The 20,380-nt window shown below is 38.3% G+C and overlaps 1 protein-coding gene across 1 annotated transcript in view; it reads left to right on the top strand.

The window, feature by feature from the left end:
- The window catches only part of LOC148125623 (glutamate receptor ionotropic, NMDA 2B-like), a 122,477-nt gene that overhangs the window by 44,974 nt on the left and 57,123 nt on the right, over positions 1-20,380 (top strand). The window contains exon 2 of the mRNA XM_087934689.1: positions 2,857-3,285. Coding sequence (XP_087790815.1) covers positions 2,875-3,285 — 411 coding nt within the window. The 5' untranslated portion in view covers positions 2,857-2,874. The remainder of the gene's footprint in view (positions 1-2,856; positions 3,286-20,380) is intronic.

Here is a 20,380-nt window from a genome sequence, read left to right as displayed (position 1 = left end):
CATGTCTGTATCTACAAAGATCAGAATCATGCAGGCAGTAGTTTTGCTCTGTCACTCTATGGGTGTAAAAGTGGTCTTTGAAGAATCAGGATAGAAAATTGATGCTTTCAACTATGGTTTTGGAGAAGACTCCCAAGAATACCATGGATGGCCAACAAAGTAAACAAATGGATCATAGAACAAATTAATTCAGAGTTCTCATTTGAGGTACAAATTATCACACTCAAATTATCATATTTAGAGACATTATTCGAATAAGTGTACAATATGGAGAAAGGTGGAAGGAAATAGATGGGTTTGATTCCACAAACAATGGGTACACAATTGTAAGATTTGAAGGGCTAGTTTAGAAACTGATCATCAAAGCAGGTCTATGTATGTGGTAATTAAATGCTGACAATAGCTTGATGGCATATAACCAATCAACAACCAATCTGATGGCAACAGTTCTGCCCTACAGAAATTAGCAATAAATTTTGTTAGACTCTCAAGGTCTTGTTTGTCAATAGATATTTCATGCACTCTTTCCTTTCATGTTTGGCAAGTGGATTTGATCCTTGTTTGAAATAGTAAAGTAGCAATATCTGTTATCTACCCATTTGTTCAATGATAATTGTCTAATGATAGCTTAATGATTTTGACAATAATTTTTGAAGGCACTGAGTGAGTTTCATACATATGTGTAACTTTAGTACCATTAATGTGATCACTGCTTGTTGTTGGGATTTCTGTTGTAAAACAGAACAAGGAATTTTACAAGTATCCATATATCATTGTCTTCCTCCTTGGAAACCATTCCTCTTAATTTTTCTTCCAAACTCATCAGAGAAAACCCATTAAGTAGGAGAAGACTGATTGATTTTGCAGAATATTTTCATCGGGACCACTGGGAACATATGATGTAACAGCATCCTCTAGGACTACTTTATTATCATGAGACTATATCAGTAGTGATGTTACTGCATGGGCGGCAATTTTCTGAGTTCTACAGTATTTAGACTAAATGAAATACAAAACTGTATTAGATTCCTCTCACTTACTTTAGTAGTAAAGAGATTCCCTTCAGTGCAGTCACTAATATTTCCCCCTCTGGCTCTTGATATTTATCTGGAATCTAATGGTGAACCTAGGGATGGATTATAATCAAAGAGATTAAGCAAGTTGCCCTGAGCTCTTAACTTCTGATGAAATTGAAAGAAAAGAGCTTTTAGAATTTAATGATAATCTGAGCACTTGTGACATATTATACATCATCACAAAAGGAGAATTAGGCCAAATTTTAGATTTGAATAGTACTACTTTCCAATCATTTCAGGATTTCATATTAGCAAAGTAGGTAACATGAATCTATGGCCTGAGCATCAGATTACATGCCAGTTACTACTATTTTTTTTTTTTACTGATAAAGGAAGCCTCAGAACATACAAGGTAAACTTCAATGCTATGATTTTCAGATATGGAAAACAATGTTAGCAATATGTATGCTACTGTGTACTATGAGGATTAATTAACTGTGGTTTGGAAAGTGCTTTGCAGATGAAAAGAGCTCAATGTTATTTAAAACAAGATAAAGTGTCCTAAAGAGAAAACTGTGGCATTAGTAGGGTTGCACTGATGACCTCATAGGTCTTCATCATTTCATTGTTTAGAAAAAGACAACATTTCCAAGGCATGAATAAAAATATATTGGCTATTCCATTAGCTTGAAGTCTACCAGTTCTAAGATTTGAGACTAAGGCAAACAGTAGCAGTTCTTGAAAAAGAAAATAAGAAACACAACTGACCTGAAGCCAGTGGATTGTTATTTAAGAAAAATAGTATTGACAGAAGGCATTTTCACTACAATTCCATATTGTGAAAGTATTAATTTGCCTTTATAATTAATAATTAAAATTATCAGGACAATTTATAATTAAAATTATCAAAACAAGAATACCTCAAACTTTTTTGAATGAACGCCAAGTTGATAGGAGAGACATTTTATTGCCACATGATTCTTTCTTATCTTTTTTTTTGAATTATTTTGAGGGAGGAGAAGCTGCTGGCAAGTTGTTTTTGGAAAAACAAATGGGAGGCAAGGCAAAAATAAATTTAATTATAATCTAGGGCTGCAGCTACAATAATTTCACAAGGATCACCAAAGGACATTAATGTCTCAGCATGTGATTTTAAGTAGAACAGTAGTTGATGACTACTTATTTGATTATTCTCTTCCTGATCAGAGCCTTAGTCCTCCTCCACATACTTTTATTCACAAAGTAAAGTTAAAAAATTTTCCTTGATGATTACTGAAGTCTGAAACAAGTTATAGTAATAAGTTTTGGTTATAACTGAATACTGGATGTTTCTCTCTCTCTGTCTCTCTCTCTCTCTGTGTATGTGTGTGTGTTTTGAGGATGATATTAATCAATGTTAGACAATGGACTGAAAAAATAAACTCCTTAGAAAGGAGCATGGAAACCTTGGAAAGTCTCTGTCACTCAAAGCCAAAAAAGTAGAGTTTTATAGACCAATAATCTGTATCTCTATAACGATAGCAATAGCACTTAGACTTAAGTACTGCTTTGTAGTGCTTTATAGCCCTCTCTGAATGGCTTACAGAATCAGCATAAAGCCCAACAATCTGAGTCCTCATTTTGCTGACCTTGGAAGGATGGATAGCTGAATCAACCTTCAGCCAGTCAGGATCGAACTGCTGACAGTCAGCAGAATTAGCTTGCAATACTGCATTCTAACCACTGTGCCACCACAGCTCTTTCTATAAGTAACATGGCTAACAGTGTATGCCTGTAAATGCCTAAATCTCTGTGATTTATATATACCTTATTGAAACTTTTATTTTTTGTCTCATTTCAGGGAGTGTAAGAGCTGAAGATGAGGCCCAGAGCAGAGTGCTATTCTTCAAAATTCTGGCTTATGCTGGCAGTCTTAGCAACAACAGGCGGTATGGCTTGGGCTCAAAAGAACCATCCCAGCATTGGCATTGCTGTCATCTTGGTGGGTACCTCTGATGAAGTAGCTATCACAGATGCCCACAAGAAGGATGATTTCCATCACCTCTCTCTTATACCTCGGGTGGAACTCGTGGCCATGAATGAAACAGATCCCAAGAGCATCATCACCCGCATCTGCGATATCATGTCTGAACGGAGGGTGCAAGGTGTAGTGTTTGCTGATGATACTGACCAGGAAGCTATTGCCCAGATCCTGGACTTCATTTCTGCCCAGACCCTCACACCCATTCTAGGAATCCATGGAGGCTCTTCTATGATAATGGCAGACAAGGTAAATTATACATTATTGCACTGTAAATTCTAAGGGTTTTTTTCCATTATGGTCCTGGATGATATCTAGTGATGTCAATGTTCCCCTTATAGATGCCATAGGTTGGAGTTTATATCAGTTCAGCAAATATTCTTTTTCTTATTATTCATTTACCAATGCAACAATTCACAAAATTATACCATAGGTAGACAGACAGACAAATACAGACAGAATTAGAGCAAGCGAAAATATGCTTCTGATTTGAAAATTATCTAGAGAGATCTTTAAAGATCTTGATTTGTCCAAGTTTTACAAAGCTGCCGGGAAGCTATTGCTCATAAATTTTGAGGATGCTTTATTCTTTTTTTAAAGAAAAAAATCTTCACATAATGTTTAATTTAAAAGATACAAATATATGAATTACAAGAATGCTGTCAATACAGAGATGACTAAATTGATTAGAGGAGAAAAAACATGACTTTTAAAACTAGAAGATATTACAGATAATCTAAATTCCTTTGATGGTCAGAGGATGGAAAATTTACATATCATAGACCTGAATCTATGTAATCTAAATCATGACATACTATGAACATATGTATATAAATTTATTGTAGAAAGATTTGGTAAACTCCCTTGTTTGCATTCTAATATAATTTTTGCCTCCTTTATTATATTAATCCTTCCAAATTAATTAGTGCTATTCTGTTATTTCAACTGTAGAGACTAATCTCTTCATTAAATAGGGTATCAGTTCTTACAATTCTGTTTCTGTGCTATAGTTTCCTTGGATTGAATCTTTCTGCAGCTAAGAATGATGATATAGGATAGTATTCTATTTCCCACTAGCAGAACTAATATTGCCTCTTGAGATTGGCCATCAGGCAATGGTAATTCTAGGTATTGGCATGATTTTTTGTATGAAGAATTGGCAAATCTGCAGACCCATAGAAGTAGGTAATGCAACTTTTTCTTGGTCACATTCATAAGATCAAACATACTGTATATCCTCTCATGTTAAGCATAAATGGAAAATATAATGCCATGTTTCAACTGTTTGCAAAGTCTCTTACTGAGGCACATCTTCTTTTTCTTCCTGCATTAAGTTGATTACTCAGTTGCTGGGCTATTAGAATGCTTTTCCTCCTCTCATTCCTTTTTGAAGTTTCAGTTTAGTTGTTTCTATGGTGGCTAGAATTCCTGTTGGCTATTCAAGCTTTTTTTTTTTTTTTTGCAAATAGAGGAAAAGTATAACCAACCAATATTTTGTCTCAAAAACTCATTTGGATTTGGGGTGAAGGAATTTCTTTATAGCATGATGATGAGAATTGTGGGATATGCAAGTGGGAAAAATTTCATTTCAAAAAATGAAATCCTCCTATAGTAATTGAAATGGCAGCATTTATGATCTCAATTACTAATGGAGGTAAAACACAGCTTTGTAGTTATCAATGCTTTTATTTGTATTACTATAGTTTGCTGACTCTGGAGAAAGATGTGGAGCTAAAGTTCTTGGATCTTGATTCAGATTTAATAAAAGAAAAACTTAAGTCGTTTGCCGGAGAGTTTTTATGTTACCACTACACTTTAAAACATCTTGAGAGACTTTTCAGATTAAGTATACAAATTGTCCAATTGTACGTCTAGAAGTCAAATATTTCCACCCCAATTAAAGGAACCTAAAGAAAATTTTCCATTATTCAGTTTGCCTTTCACTTTGTTCTTTGCAAGATAATTTGAATGAGGACTCTAAGATTTATGTTTTCCGTATCTGTCCCCATTAATGTAAATGATTTCTGTAATATAGCAGTGTTACCTATTGAATCTGATTATAAATACTCACAGGGAATAAGGTCCAAAGGAAGATAGAATTGAAATTACATGCCTGCCAGCATTTTTCAGGAGAGGAAAAAAATTGTTTTGATAGAATGAAATAGATGTATGTAGCATGGTAATGAAAATAACACTGCTATGCTAATCTAATGTATAAATATTAATTTCATAATGAGCAAAGAATCTTGTAGTGCTATAAAGATTAATTTTATTATGACATAAACTTTCTGTAGTCCAGAACAGTGAACACCACAATAAATTTACTTGTGAAAGTGCTGAAAGTTTATTTGCTGTTTTTCATGCAGCAGACTGACATAGTTAGTTAATTGGTAATTGTAGAAAGTGTGTAATTTCATGATTTATATTTAATTATGACCAAGCAAATGCACTTTCAGATTTAGAATGTAAAAGAGTTATAAGTTTGCATTGATATATGCCTTTAGATATCCTGGGGTGTCAAACTGGTAGCCCGCGGACCAGATGTGTTAAGCACAGACCATGCCCACCCTAGCTCTGTGAATGGGGAAAATGTAATAAAACATCACATGACGGCAATGTGATGTGGCACATTTGACACCTGGGATATAGCCAAACATTTTCAGACAAATATCCTTAAAATAAGAGTAAAAAACAAGGAAAGAAACAAGTAAAAGTACAAAGAAGGAAAAATGTATGTATGGAGGCAGTTAACTTCTTAACTAACATAGCTCTTTGGTTTTTTATGATATTTATTAACATGGCTTTTTACATTTTATCCTATTATTATTTTATTTGATTATTTTGTGCCTCCCAGTATTGCTTTTGTGCCTTCCAGTGAAATGGCGGCTATATAAATTGGATTAATAAATAATAAATAAATGCAGTGGAGTTAAGGCTACATAGGTAGCTTCCATGACAAAGTTATCTAATATTTATTTCTTTAAGCCATTTTTCTAGTGAAAATATATGTAAAGCACTAAAAAGGGATTGAAATGCAAACATACAAAAAATCATTTACAGTAAAGCTAGGATGGATAATTTGAGAGTAGGGAGATTAGGCTCTCCTTAACCAGTTAGAAATGGTACAGTCCAAAACAATATTAGGCTGTTTGAATTGCATGTGGATATTTTTCTTTTAAAATGTCCAACATATATATTTCCAGAAATGACATGGTACATAGAAACAGCACGTGGATGGTAACTTTTTATGGTTTAGCTTGAAAAACAATAATGAAACTTATGTTGCAGAGATTTTCACAGAAGGAATGAGGGTGTACTCAGAGGGACTGTGACTCCTTTTCTCCTGTGCCTAGTAATGTTTGTTTACCATTATCTCTTAAGATACTGAGATTTGTTCCCTGTATCTTATCATGTCTTCATTACACTAAGAGATATCAAAGACATGCTGTACCAGCTTTTTAGAGTGCATACTCTAAATTAGTTAAGTATCTAAAGAGAATTCTCACTATTGCCTTCCAAATTAGTTCATAAAAAGTCCCCACCTTCTCACTACATACTTAATGTTTATTTATGTTTAAAATAGTTCTGTGGGCATTTGCTTCATTGTTTCCCAAGTTGCAAAACATTTTAACTCATCGGTCAGAAGAAGAAACAATGTCAATGGTTCATTGCTGGATTTTTCTATTTTCTAAAGCTCAGGGGAAAAGCTAGCTGGTTCAGAGAAAGACAAATACGACTTTTTGAAAAAAATTGCTGAGTTTTAAACTGGCAACATTCTGTGTACTAGTTGTAATAGGAAAACTACCCAGGAAATGCAAGATAAGAGCAACTACAGCACAGATGTCAAACTTGCAGTGTCACGTTGCTGTCATGTGTCGTAGCGTGACTTTCCCCACTTTTGTGGAGCTGAGGTGGGCGTGGCCTGCGCATGACGCATCTGGCCTGTGGGCTGCCAGTTTGACACCCCTGATTACTACAGTATTGACTCAACTGAGAGGATGTTTCTACCTCTGTGAAGTAGCCAATGAACTCTTGTGGTTATGTGATGACCCAGGGCACAGTACAAAGAATCACACAAACAGCTGGCAGTTCAAACTGCCCCGTTATTGCTCCAAAGTTCCCCAAACACTCCAACGTTTCTGGCAAGTCACGAGCAGAATGATAACAAAACCCTACACAAACCTCAAGCAGCTTCTGGCTGCAATTAGTCCAGCCTAGCGCTGTCTGCACCAAGGTTTCTCAGCAAGAAATCCAAAGGTGTTTGGCAAATCAAGGAGTTCAAGGAGCAAAAGATCCAGGTAATTAGTCCAGAACGTCCACAGGAATGCAAGGACTCTTGGCCAGTTCAAACATCTGCACGCACACTTTAGAAACTCAGCGTTTGTTCCTGACAAATGCCCCTCCCCACAGCATCTCCTTAAGTCTCATTCCCCCAGTGTGCCTTGTGAAGATGGGCAGGGCACTCTCCTCACACGTAGACTGCTCTGTCTGCACTGATTAAGCCTCCTCTCTACTCCTGGAGCCCTTGGATCAGGAGAGGGTTGTCCTAGCTCCTCTCCTGACCTCTGTCCCTTATAATTCCTCCTGCCTCTGTTCCTCCCTGCCTGCCAGCCTTACTACTTCAGAAAAACCTTGCCTGGACTGACTCTGCCCTTCCCCAGTTTCCTCCAAGGCCAATGGAGCCGCCCGCTCAATGCCTGGCATTTCTTGTTCCAACTCATCTTTCCCTGCAGATTCAGACTCCCAACAGAGGCATGGCAGGTTAGCTTAACAGATAACAGATAATCAGAGTTGGAAGGGACCTTGTAGGTCATCTAGTCCAACCCTCTGCCCAAGCGGGAGACCCTACACTATTTCTGACAAATGGCAGTCCAATCTCTTCTTGAAAGTCTCAAGTGATGGCACTCCCACAACTTCCGAGGGCAAGCTGTTCCATTGGTTGATTGTTCTCACTATCAGAAAGTTTCTCCTTATTTCCAGGTTAAATCTCTCCTTGTTCAGTTTCCATCCATTATTCCTTGTCTGGCCTACAGGTGCTTTAGAAAATAGCTTGACCCCTTCCTCCTTGTGGCAGCCATTCAAATATTGGAAGACCACTATCATGTCTTCCCTGGTCCTTCTCTTTACTAGACTAGCCAAGCCCAGTTCCAGTGTAACCGTTCTTCATATGCATTAGTCACCAGTCCCCTAATCATCCTGGTTGTTTTTCTCTGTACTTTTTCTAGAGTCTCAACATCTTTTTTATAATGTGGTGAACAAAACTGGATGCAGTACTCTAGGTGTGATCTTACTAAGGCTTCATAGAGTGCTATTAGTACTTCCCTTGATCTTGATTGTATCTCTCTGTTAATACAATTTAGGATTTCATTAGCCTTTTGGGCTGCTGCTACACACTACTGGCTCATATTTAGCTGGTTGTCCACTAGGACTCCAAGATCCCTCTCACAGTTATTGCTATTGAGCCTGGTTTCACCCAGTCCATATGTGTACTTTTGGTTTTTCTTGCCTAAGTGTAGGACTTTACTTTTCTCTACATTGAATTTCATTTTGTTAGATATGGCCCAGTGTTCTAGTCTGTCAAGATCCATCTGGATCTTGAGCCTATCTTCTTGGGTGTTAGCTATTCCTGCCAGCTTAGTGTCATCTGCAAATTTGGTAAGTTCCCCTTCTATTCCCTCATCTTAGTCGTTAATGAAGATATTGAAGAGTACTGTGCCTAAGATGGAACCTTTTGGCACCCCACTGCTTACTTCCCTCCATGTAGACTTAGACCCATTAAGGACTACTTGTTGAGTATGGTTTGCCAGCCAGTTGCAAGTCCATCTAGTGGTGGTGCATTTTTTGTAAGGGAGTAGATTGTTCTAGCCAGAAAGATAATAGGAAAAGAGTACTTTAAAACTGTAACAGGAAAGCAGAGGATAAATAGAGGGTAACACCATCTGTTCCTATCTTAAATAATGGTTGTGGGTCTGTTCTGGCAACAAGGCAATGAGGATAAGCCCAAGAAGAGTGAAATTAGCAATGCCTAATTAATAGCTATTGGTTGGCTACAAACAAACGTAATTGACCAATTAGCAGCTATATGCCTGCATGGTTGGTGCTTGATCCTCACTGTCTCCCTGTTCCTGATTGATAATCACATTGATACTTTTTGTCATTGCTGGATTGTTTCGTCTATTTATTTATGCTACATCATTGTTGTGGGATTATAAATTCATCTTTAGGTCAACAAGGTCTGAAAGAGAAAGGTGGAATGAATTATGGTCCAAATAAATTGTAAACAAGTTATCTTCCAACTTCTTTTCCTTTGAATGTCATTGTTCATCTCCTATATTTTTCATGAGAGTAGCTGGACTTCGGAAGTACATATTCTTTTTTCAAGATAGGTGCTACTGAAGTGAAATGTTGTGCTTCTGAAACTGTGCAGCAGACAAATATTCCTTGGCAGGTGGAAAAATACTTTTGAATATTTGTTTATTTTGCAACCATTAACAATTACTTGGGAATAAACAATCTTCATGTTACTCTATAAAAATCATCCCCCCTTCCACTGAATAATTAAAAATTTAGTAAGTAAAAATAGTGAAAAATGAAGTTGATTTAATTTGATTGGCTGTAACATAGAGTCTTTTAAATAAGTTTTCCTTCACATAAGCACTGCACATTACATCTTAGAGCTGGTTTACAAGGTTAAATGCAGAGGTGGGATTCTACTGGTTTGGCCCAGTTGTACCAAACCGGTAGCTCCAAAGATCAGCGGAAAGGGAACTGGTTCACTCTGACAATCTTCTGTTCTTCTGTTTGGCCCACCCGCCAGCCCGGGCTCTAAGCTGTCCTTTATTTCCTGCTTTTTCAACCTCAACTGCTTTGCGCGGCACAGCTGATTGCTTTGTGTGATGGAGAAAGTGATTTTCAAACACTGTGCATGTGCTCACCGAACCGGTTATTACACCAGTGGAATCCCACCCCTGGGTAAATGGCTTCTGAGCTCGCTTCATTTTCTAGCTTTTTTCACATTTAGAAGGTTGGTCAATAGTTGAAGTGAGTAACAACATTTCATAGCTAAATGGATGCAGGTGCTGAAATGGATGCAGCATGACATTTTTCTGTTTTGAGCATATAGCTGTTGGATGGTTTATGTCTTTTATTAATTGTTCATTATAGCTACTTTTGTGTCACTCAGGGTGCCCAAGCCAAATTAAATCTAATAAAATACAATAAAAATTTCAATAAATAAATAAACACCCAGGCAGATTCAATAAAAAAACAAACTAAAACTTGCCATTCTGTAAAATAAATGTTGATAAGAAAATGTGTACCGAAACAGAGGAAGGCTAGTAGAGAGAATAAATATAGTTTTCTAGATCAGAAACTCCCACAGTTTGGGTGCAGTCATTATTTATTACCTCAAGAGAACAAGGACGGAAGTAGGTTCCAGACAGAGGGGATGCATGTAAGCATCCATGTGACTGAACATACATACTGAACAATCATGGTTCTGCAATTTCTTAATGTCTGTCTTCAGTTGAAGAGTAGTAGTGGTTGCAGATATGCTCACTGTCTTTCATTATGCATATCAATTAAAGAATCATTGGTTCATCCCTTCCTCAAAAGCTATTGGTAGGTACAACTGTATTGGATAATTTCTATTAGTGTCCAGTCTTCCATTTTTAGAGATGGTCATTGAGAAGATGGTTATGAAACAGCTTCAGAGGATCATGAATAAAATGGATTATGTGGAACTCTACCAATCAGGTTTCAAACCTGGGTACGATATTGAAACAACATTGGCTGCACTACTGGATTGCCTCAGGCATGAGCAAGATAGGAGCTGTGCTTCCATTCTTTGCTGTTGAGTTTGGAATGGGGAACAACATGCTTCAGCTCAACCTAGCAACACTGAATGCCTTTGTGTTTTGGAAACTTCCAGCGAGATAAGACATGAACAGCATCACTTAATTCACTAGGAGCAGAGAAGTATCCTCAGCATACTAGTGATACCTCATCCCATGGCAGCAAATGATCTTCCCCCAGCTTCACATACATGTGTAACAGGGGCAGGAGCACAGAAATGAACCCACCAGGATCCTGCAAAGCAGGATTAGAGGGCAGAACCTCTTGCTCCAAATTAATACTGATATCTTATTCTAGATAGAGTAGCACTGCTCCAAACAGCCCTTGTGAGAAATCTCCTTCACTCAACTCCTTACTGAAGAGCAGGTGGCAGTGATAACCAGGAGGGCCTTTACACAACTCCATGTTTTGCACCTATTGCACATATTCTTGAATCTGGCCACTCTAATCTCAGTCATTCATGCCTTGGTCACTTTCCAAATGGATTACTGTAATGCGCTCTATATCATGTAAGTCTGAGGAGTATTCAGAAGCTGCAGCTGGTACAAAAATGTGGTGATGGGTGGTTATGTATCTTTCTCATTCAGCACACTACATTTCTTCTCTGTGAACTAGATTGGCTGCCACTATGCTTCTGAGTTCAGTTCAAGGTGCTAGTTATGAACTACAAACCCTTACATGGTGTGGGATTGGGTTATTTGAGGGATGCCTCAAATGCCTCTCCCCTGTTACATCTACCATTCCATTAGGTCCAACGTGTCTGTGTCCCAGTTGTTAAGGCATGTTGTCTGATGGGACCCCGAGGATAACCTTTTCTGTCATAGTACCCATCACTCCTTGGAAAATAATCACTCTGGAGATTACATTATCCTGACCTTACTGGCCTTTTAAAGGCTGGTTTTGACAACCAAGTTTGGTCATCCAATTGTAGTGGAGAATCTGCAGAGTGGTCATTGAATGCTGTAAATATTTTGTATTTCGGCAGCAGATTATATTGTTTTTAATGGTCTTAGCATGTTTATACTTTTATTTGATTTTTCTTTGTAATTTTCTCATTTTGGGAAGATGTTTTAATTTATTTTAAGCTATCCAGAGATATATGTGAGATTGTTGGCTTTATAAATTGAATGAATGAATGAGCAATGGACCAAGGAAACAAACAAGAAAGCAAGCAAACATCCTCTCAAAGTTCTTCCTTAAGAGAGCTCAGTTCTACTAGTTTGATATTCACTCTTCATGGCTAAAGAAAGAAAAGTCGTAAAGTACAATCCCTAGTCAGTAAGAAGACTGTGTGGCAAGTCAAGCTAGAACAGAGTTCAAAGTAAAATAAGCTTCTATCATTTTACTCATTGGAAGCTTATAAGAGAAAAGTGAATTCAGAAAGTACAGATAGCAGTAAGTTAAGAAGATGGTTTGTCTGTTGCCAGTAAGATGTTCTATTGCTAAAGAGACCCATTTTATCTAGTAGGTGAATAAAGATGAACAATACTAAAAAACTGATGTCATCTGATAGCTCATATATGTTGATTGGGCACTTATAGTCCACTGTTCATCTTCTTTAGCATTGTAACTAACTTGAGAATGAAGGACATATAGTCATTCCTCTTCACACTTAGGAGTTTGTCCATGAGTATCAACATATCCTGCAAATTGCAATTTTATAGTTTTGCACTTAGTGACACCATTTTGAGGAGAATAGATTAATTATGACTCTTAATTTGGAGTTAAAAATTACATTGTACACATCAAAAGTACATTTACTAACCAAAACTACTTTGGAAACACTTAATCTTTCAAATTTTCTTTTAGCTTAATTTACACTATTTTTAAGTAATAGATTATCTCTTACCTTTTGATATGTGTTTTCATTGCTTATAATAAACATATGTAACATGTTATTTAAGTTTCTTGTTAGAAAACGCACATCCACACCCACCCACACACACTGCTAGAATATCTCAAGCAAAAGAAAGTTTGCCATGCTTATAAATGTCCTGCCCTGGGCTTGGGTCTTAGATGTTTTCCCCCTGGATGCATATTTTAGATATTTTGGCCCTAAGCTATTATGAAATTTCTTAGCTAAAACTAACATTGAAAGTACTTCCATAATCTATTGTATCCTTAATTACAGAGCAGTATTTTTGTAACTATACCTGGAGCATAACAGAAAGCTTGTAATTAAAAATAGACCCCCTTAAAGGCTTTTTTAAGTTTACATTTTATATCCTATTAAAGGATATTCTTCTCAGTTTTCAGTTGTTATGTGAGTGAATAACACATACGTGACAAGTAATTTCACTAATTACTCTGTGCTACCCCTACATTTTCCAAAAAAGCAGCTACTATCAGACACTGTGGAATGCCATGATCATGGTACAGTACTCTTAACAGCAGAGAAGGTTACAACAATTGAACTAATACGCATATTCCCCTTTGGAAAAAAAACACCACTGTTTAATGGTTAATTCTTAGGTGGAGTTAAATGCTCAGGATATTTTGACAAAAATTATTAGGAGTACAGCAAAATTGAGCACAACAAAATGTAAGTCAGATCTTAGAACATATTTCTTAATGATAACTTTTTTTAAAAAAATCAGGAAACAGTAGATATTCTTACATGGAACTAAAGATGGATAATGGATGAGAAATTATATTGCAGAGCTCCACTGAAGCATAACCTGGCAGTATAAGATATAACATGCTGTATGGTAGACAGGGTATTAATGCAAAAATACATCAAAGGTTGAAATGATAAAGAGAATCTGGCCTGAATCCATGAGTTTCATAAATGAATTTTTTTTTTGATGGAGTATAGCAAGATTCTGTATGATAAATGCAAGTTGTAGCTCCAGAAGGAGAAGAACTGAAGTGAATACAGAATCCACTGAACAATATGGTGACAGGTTTTTTAAAACATAGATACAAGAGTATCTTACTGAATATCACTATCTCAGCTGTAGACATCAATGTGTCAGAAATCACTAATTTGTAGTATAAGAATTCTTCAGTTGTTCAGTGTGGAGCCAGGGTGGTGGGGGTGTAATAAGATACGTTATTATTATATAGACCTGCACATTATGTGTTTGTGAGTGACCCTAGTAAATTATTAGAAATATCTGGGTTTTTAAAATATGCTTTAAGTTTGATTCTCATCAGCTATAGGCTTCCTTACAAATATTTATAATGATATAGCTCACAAAGGCTTTACGTGGAAATATATAACACTTTATACTAATTCTTATAAAGGAAAACCCTGGGAAATGATGATTTAACTTAATAAATAAGAGGAGCACTTAAACTTATTTCTATATACTAAAGTGCAGGAGGGAAAAATGATCGAAGAAATAGATCAATTTCCATCAAGTTCACAAACTTAAGTAATGTAAAGAACATACTGTGTGTATTTTGATAACATTACAGAGCAGAATTTTTTAAACGTGCATTTAGATATGATGCAAGCATCTACTATTATACTTGCAAATTTCAGCCTCTGTATGTTGGAACAAATATATAATTACTCACGAAGTTTTGTGAGACTGCTTATTGTATAATCATGGTACAAGTTCTCTTAAATATTAATGCATATTTCATGTCCTGAAAGTCAGATATCACATCTGAGAATGACCTCTTGCTTTTGAGGTTCTAGAAGGGATTTTAGCCAGCAAAACAGATCCCATAAGTGTAGCTCTCTTCTTTTGGGCTGATATAATTTAAGACATTCTTCAGTGATTCTCTTGTTGCAGCATTAGTAATGATGCAGGAGCTGATCCAGGATTGGTACTAGACCCCTTTGTTCTTAAGATGTCACAGCTCTTCCGTAGCTAAGTTGGTTAACTTGATTTTATTGTAGCACAGGAAGAAATGCTGCAAAAAGAGTCCTGCAATTTTAGAATGGGAGATTGACTTCCCAATTCTCAACAGGGTTGCCATGGGGACATAACTGGTTACTAGATTCTGATTTATCAGAATGCTATTTTAGCCTACCTGATGTTTTGTATTACATCTGCAGGTCTTTGTCTCTTTTCTGGATATGCTGCCACATTTTCAAACAGTTCGCATGTCTAGAATTTTGATTATCTAAGTAACTATTTATGCACAGTCTAAGGCCTAAAGGATTCATGCAATAATGGTGAAATTGGGAGCTTGGAGCGGAGAGTGTTCCTGCAATATGCCAGTATGCTATTTTTTAAAAAAATAAACTTAGTTTAAAAGAAAGTCCACTGAGTGTCAAGGGAGATATCTATGGACACATTGGTGCCCTTTGCTATTTCCTGGGGACTTCAGATCTTTTCACTTTTTTGTATGTATATGGATATCATTAGCTTTTCTTTAAAAAAAATATTTTAATTTATATGGTTGCCCAACTCAGCAAAGTGACTACCAGACAGATAACAATCATAACATTATATTTTTGTGGCTATGGTGTGAATCTTCCAAATAAATAAATGAAACCATTATTTGGGATATAGTTTGGCTTATGATAGTGAGTGAATTCTGAAGAGTAAGATAACATACTTATCAAGTTAAATGGATAAAGCTTATATTCACACGCCTGGCTTTAAGCGTCACTAAACTCACTGGGAATTACAATAATATATAGAGTTGCAGGAGTTATTTTCAATATGAGATTGCAAAACTCAGCCTTATAAGTTTGATTGGTTTACATATCAATCCAAGTGGAAACATAATTGCTGAATGCTGAAAAGACAGGTCAAGAATTTTGGAGTAGTGACGCTCCAAGGATAAAACTCAAACTGTCATCCATCCTAACTAGCCTGAGTTCAGTGGGTTTCTGTTCTGAGGTAAGCTTTGTTCATGCAACCTGTAGCTCTGAATGTCAATGCTGGCCTTTCAAAAAAGTCGTGCATTTCTTCTCTATTGTGTATACAAGGGCTCAGATAGAAAAGTTGCTTCTAAACTCATAAAGGATACAGGAGTATTTGCTGTGGTTTCAGGAGCAAGAAGAAAGGATTTTTCTTGCCCCATAGAAAGGCAATTCACAATGAAACTACTTGTTTGCTTGTATTTTCAAATACACGGACAATACATTTTGCAAAGTCTATGGGTATATACTTTCATGCAACTTTTAAATACAGATGCACTCCAGGCTAGGAAAACCTAGCAAATCAGTTTTTTTTTTTTAAAAAAAATAGCTTTAATACTACCAAATGTTTGTCAGCCAATTTTAAGATACCTGGTATTTATTCATATGGCCCTTAACAGGGAAAAAAGACAGAACTTGAGTGCTGCTGTTCAGAATTCCTGCCATCTGTACTTGTTCCATTCCATTCTCATTCTACTGTATTGTGCTTCTAAGTGAGTGGACTGCTTATAAGCTCCCTGTCTTTTGGAGATTCTGTTGATTATCCAGAGCATTATACTGCAAAGCATTCCAAATTGCTAAACACCTTAGAAAAAAGGAGCCATCACCCACAAGATGTTACTGATGTGCTAAGCCTCTTTTTTCCCATTAAATTTCATCTTGAGGTGAGACAAAGACAGAATTGTAGAGAAACCGATCAGTTTATTTTGACTGTATTGAATAACACCCTCTTGAGACAAAAACTACTAAAATCATTGCCATATTTCTGAATTGCTGCTGTTTGATTAATATGTATTTATCACATCTACAAATGGACAGTGGGGATCAGGATGTTTCAAGATGGGCTCTTTCATGAATGCCCGCTTCAAGGTCTGGAACGCCTGTTGCTCGGGGTACACCATTGAAATGGGACCTTTTTCTGAAGGAGCTAAATGAGGAGCGTGGTCAGGGAAGTGAAGCCAGGGATAAAAGTCCAATAATAGTTTGTGAATCCAAGGAGTGCTGGATATCCTTCACTCGCCGAGGAGGTTGCTAATTGCATAGAGACTCAACCTTGTTTGGTTCCCTCACAATACCCTCAGGAGAGATGCAATGCCCTAGGAACTTAATGGTGGACTGAAAGAACTGGCATTTTTCCAATTTTGCATACAAGCGGTTTTCCCGGAGCCATTATAGGTGCTGTTGGTGGCTCTCCCGGGAGGGAGAGTAGATCAAAACGTTGTCCAGGTAGATCATGACAAACTGATCCAAGAGGTCCCAGAAGATGTCATTTATAAAATGTTGGAAGATGGCAGGAGCGTTGGTCAGCCCAAACAGCATGATGGTATACTCAAAATATCCATACCTGGTGCCAAATGCTATCTTTCATTCATCCCTGTGCCAGATCTGAACTAGATTATAAGCTCCATACAGGTCCAATTTGGTGAAGACAGTAGCCTCTCAGAGCCATTCCAACAGTTTAGGAATAAGGGGGAGAGGATACCAATTGTGCACCGTGATGGCGTTTAATTTGTGGTAGTTGCAACAAAGCCTCAAGTCTCCTGTCTTCTTTTTCATGAACAACACTGGGGTGGACACCAGCGATGATGAGGGCCTGATAAAACCCAAGGCCAGATTTTTGTCCAGGAAGTCCCGCAACACGGCCAACCCAGGGTCCGGCATCAAGTACAAATGACCCACTGGGAGCAGCGCATCTGGAAGCAAATCAATGGGGCAGTCATATAGCTGGTGCAGGAGCAAGTGGTCCACCTCTTACTCACAGAAGACATCTGTAAAATACACTAGGTCGGAAGGCAAGGATACCCAGCAACTTGCCTGTGCAGACTTAGAGGGTGTGGTCCACGCATTGCAAGCTCAGGAAAGCGATGAGGTTCTGGGACCAGTAGATTTGTGGATCGTGTGTGTCTGGAGCCAAGCCAACCAAGACCACAGGGATATGAAACTGGAGGTAATATAAAACTGGATGGCTTCCTCATGAAAGCTGATGGCCTGGTGCAAGGATTGCATGGCGGCTTTAATAGGCCCAGACAGAAGCACCTGGCCATCAATGGTTTCCACAAGCAGAGGGGGATCCACCGGACAGTGAGGTACTGCATATTTGGGTGGAAACGCCATGTCCATAAAGTTCATTGTGGCCCCAGAGTTGACCAAGGCGTGTGCCAGAATCCCCTGTGGACTACTGGGCAGAAGCACTCATGCCGCCAGGATCAAATGCCGTGTGTGTGTGTCCAGAGGCCACTTCCAATGGACATGATTCTGTGTTGGTGCGTGCCCAACCCTGTGTCTCCACTAGATCATGCTCGGGATATTTCCCAACAAGATATTCTGTGGCTGAGAGGCAGGCCCAGTACCCAATGACCCTCATCACTTCTTGGGGGTAAGAGGCAACTATGTGCCCAGGTTCCCTGAAGTAGAAACATAACCCCCCTGAGTGCCATCTATTTTTCTCTGTCACCGACAGGTGGGGCCTGACAGCACCTAATTCCATGGGCTACTCTTGCGGAGCCAGAGTCTCGAGCATGACCGAAACTATCTGTGTCTCCTGGGAGGCATGGTGACTCCTATGTCACTGCGACTGAGTGTCAATCTGGAGACAAAGATGGACCAGTGCATTGGGGGTTGGAGGAATGTCGACCCAGACCAGCTCATCCTGCAGCTCCTCCAACAACCCATTTTGGAAAGCATCCATGAAAGCAGCCTCATTCCAGGCCAAATCTTGGCTAAGCAGCCTAAACTCACTTATATAGTCCTGCAGAGGGTACCAGCCCTGCTTCAGGGTTTTCAGACACCGGGTAGCAGTCTAAGTCTTAATGGGGTCCTCAGGTGGTCACAACACCCCCCGGAAATCATCCAGCAAAGGGTTAGCCTGGACCAGCAGGGGCATGGCCCAGTGGGCTGCAGAGCCGGAGAGAAGGCTAATCATAAACCCCACTTTATCCTCATCAGTGGGGAAGTCTTCAGCTCTCAGGCTGATAAAGAGCTGGCATTGTCCCAAGAATGCTGGAAACATAGCTTGGTTGCCATCGAATTTATCAGGCACCGCCACCAGGCATTTCCTCTGGGAAGGTGGAGCAGCATGAGCTTGGAGCTGAGCCACCTGGGCTGCTAGTAAAGCCACCTGTTGAGTGAGTTGGGTGTTCTCCACATGAAGCTGCTCCATATTAATAGAGGTTTGTTGGGGCAGGAGACAAACTGTTCTGACCTAGGCTTTACAAAATCACAAAACAGACTCTCTGTCCCAACAAATCCCTTTTAATTTGGCTAATGTGTATTCCTAGCATACACTTACAGCAAAGTCCCGGCAAACAGTCTTTCAAGGGTGAATTGCAACCACAGACCTTATCAATCTTGGAGAGTTGCCAAGCTGATGGCTTCCAAGTGCAATGCTGTACAAGGAAATACTTGGCAAGGAATCTCTGTGAGTCACAAACTCAGATAAGCAAATCTTCACACTAATTAAACAAGCTAATTGTCTCCTGCAAATACCACTCCCCTTTCACTCCTATTTATTCCCTATGGGAGGCGCCATTCAGCGTTCCACTTGTGCCTTTATCCCGAGTTGACCCCTGTTCATTAATTGTTCCCTTCTCCTGACAGCTCTGCGCATGCACACATTGGGAACAGGCTCCAGCTGTTCTTTATTTTATTTCTTTATTTCTTTATTTGATTGGTCAATCGCTTACAAGATAATAGGTATAAGTATATACATAGTTATGAATACATGAAATGGGTACATATAAGAAAAATAAAAAGAAACAATAGGACAGGGTTGCTTATGCACGCCCCCTACAGACCTCTTAGGAAAGGGGTGAGGTCAATAGTAGACAGTCTCAGGTTAAAGTTTTGCGGGTTTCTTCTGCCACACTTATCTCCAACTTTGAAGGTAGCTGATAACTGTCGCTTGGCCCTGGCCCCATCTCTGCCTCTGATGCAGAGCACTCATCAGAGCCTTTCCCAGACTCCAGGACTGGCCCATGTTCCCAACCTCTTCAAAAGATACAGATCCAGACACCATCTAGCAACTGAGTTAATGCACTGTTTGTTGTAGTTATCTTTGCTTTGCCTTCAGGTCTGTATGGCAGCGGCATCTGTTACCTACAGCATATATTTTGTGTATGTCCACTTGCTTGCAATGTTCAGAGGGTGGGAAGAAGTTGTACAGTCTTATGTTCTCAAAATGCTAGAAACAAGCTGACAACTTCCCCTATGCAGCAGCTATAAAATATAGACATGCTCTTCAACAATATATAATCATTTTATTAACTATAAGTGGTATGAGCTTTAATTAGTTCTTCTTTCTGTTCATCTAGCTTATGCTACAAGGAGAGACATACCTCATATTAATGTAAATAACCAATATTAAGCAGGTCCTGTGCAAGAACATGAAACACTGCTGAGTTTTTTTCATTGGCGTAATAAATACACTGATAATCATTACCCTTTTGCATATTTAGATTCTATGTTTGGGGAAGAATCTGACTTCAAAAGTATTCAATATCTTCAATGAGGTGCAGTTTACAGTTACTCAATACTTTATAATTGAAAACTAAAGGGCTTAAATGTTGACATTTGAACTGAAAAGTTTCAAACCCTTACTAAGTTGCATGCCAAGACAATTTGAGTTTATTTTGGCTTTATTTATTGAAAAATGAAGAGTATGAAAGACTC

Source organism: Pseudonaja textilis, chromosome 5, assembly GCF_049901715.1.
Source record: "Pseudonaja textilis isolate UNSWEBS1 chromosome 5, rPseTex1.2, whole genome shotgun sequence".
Lineage (NCBI taxonomy): Eukaryota > Metazoa > Chordata > Lepidosauria > Squamata > Elapidae > Pseudonaja > Pseudonaja textilis.
Note: the sequence above shows the minus strand (reverse complement) of the source record. Positions and strands in the feature narration are given on the sequence as shown.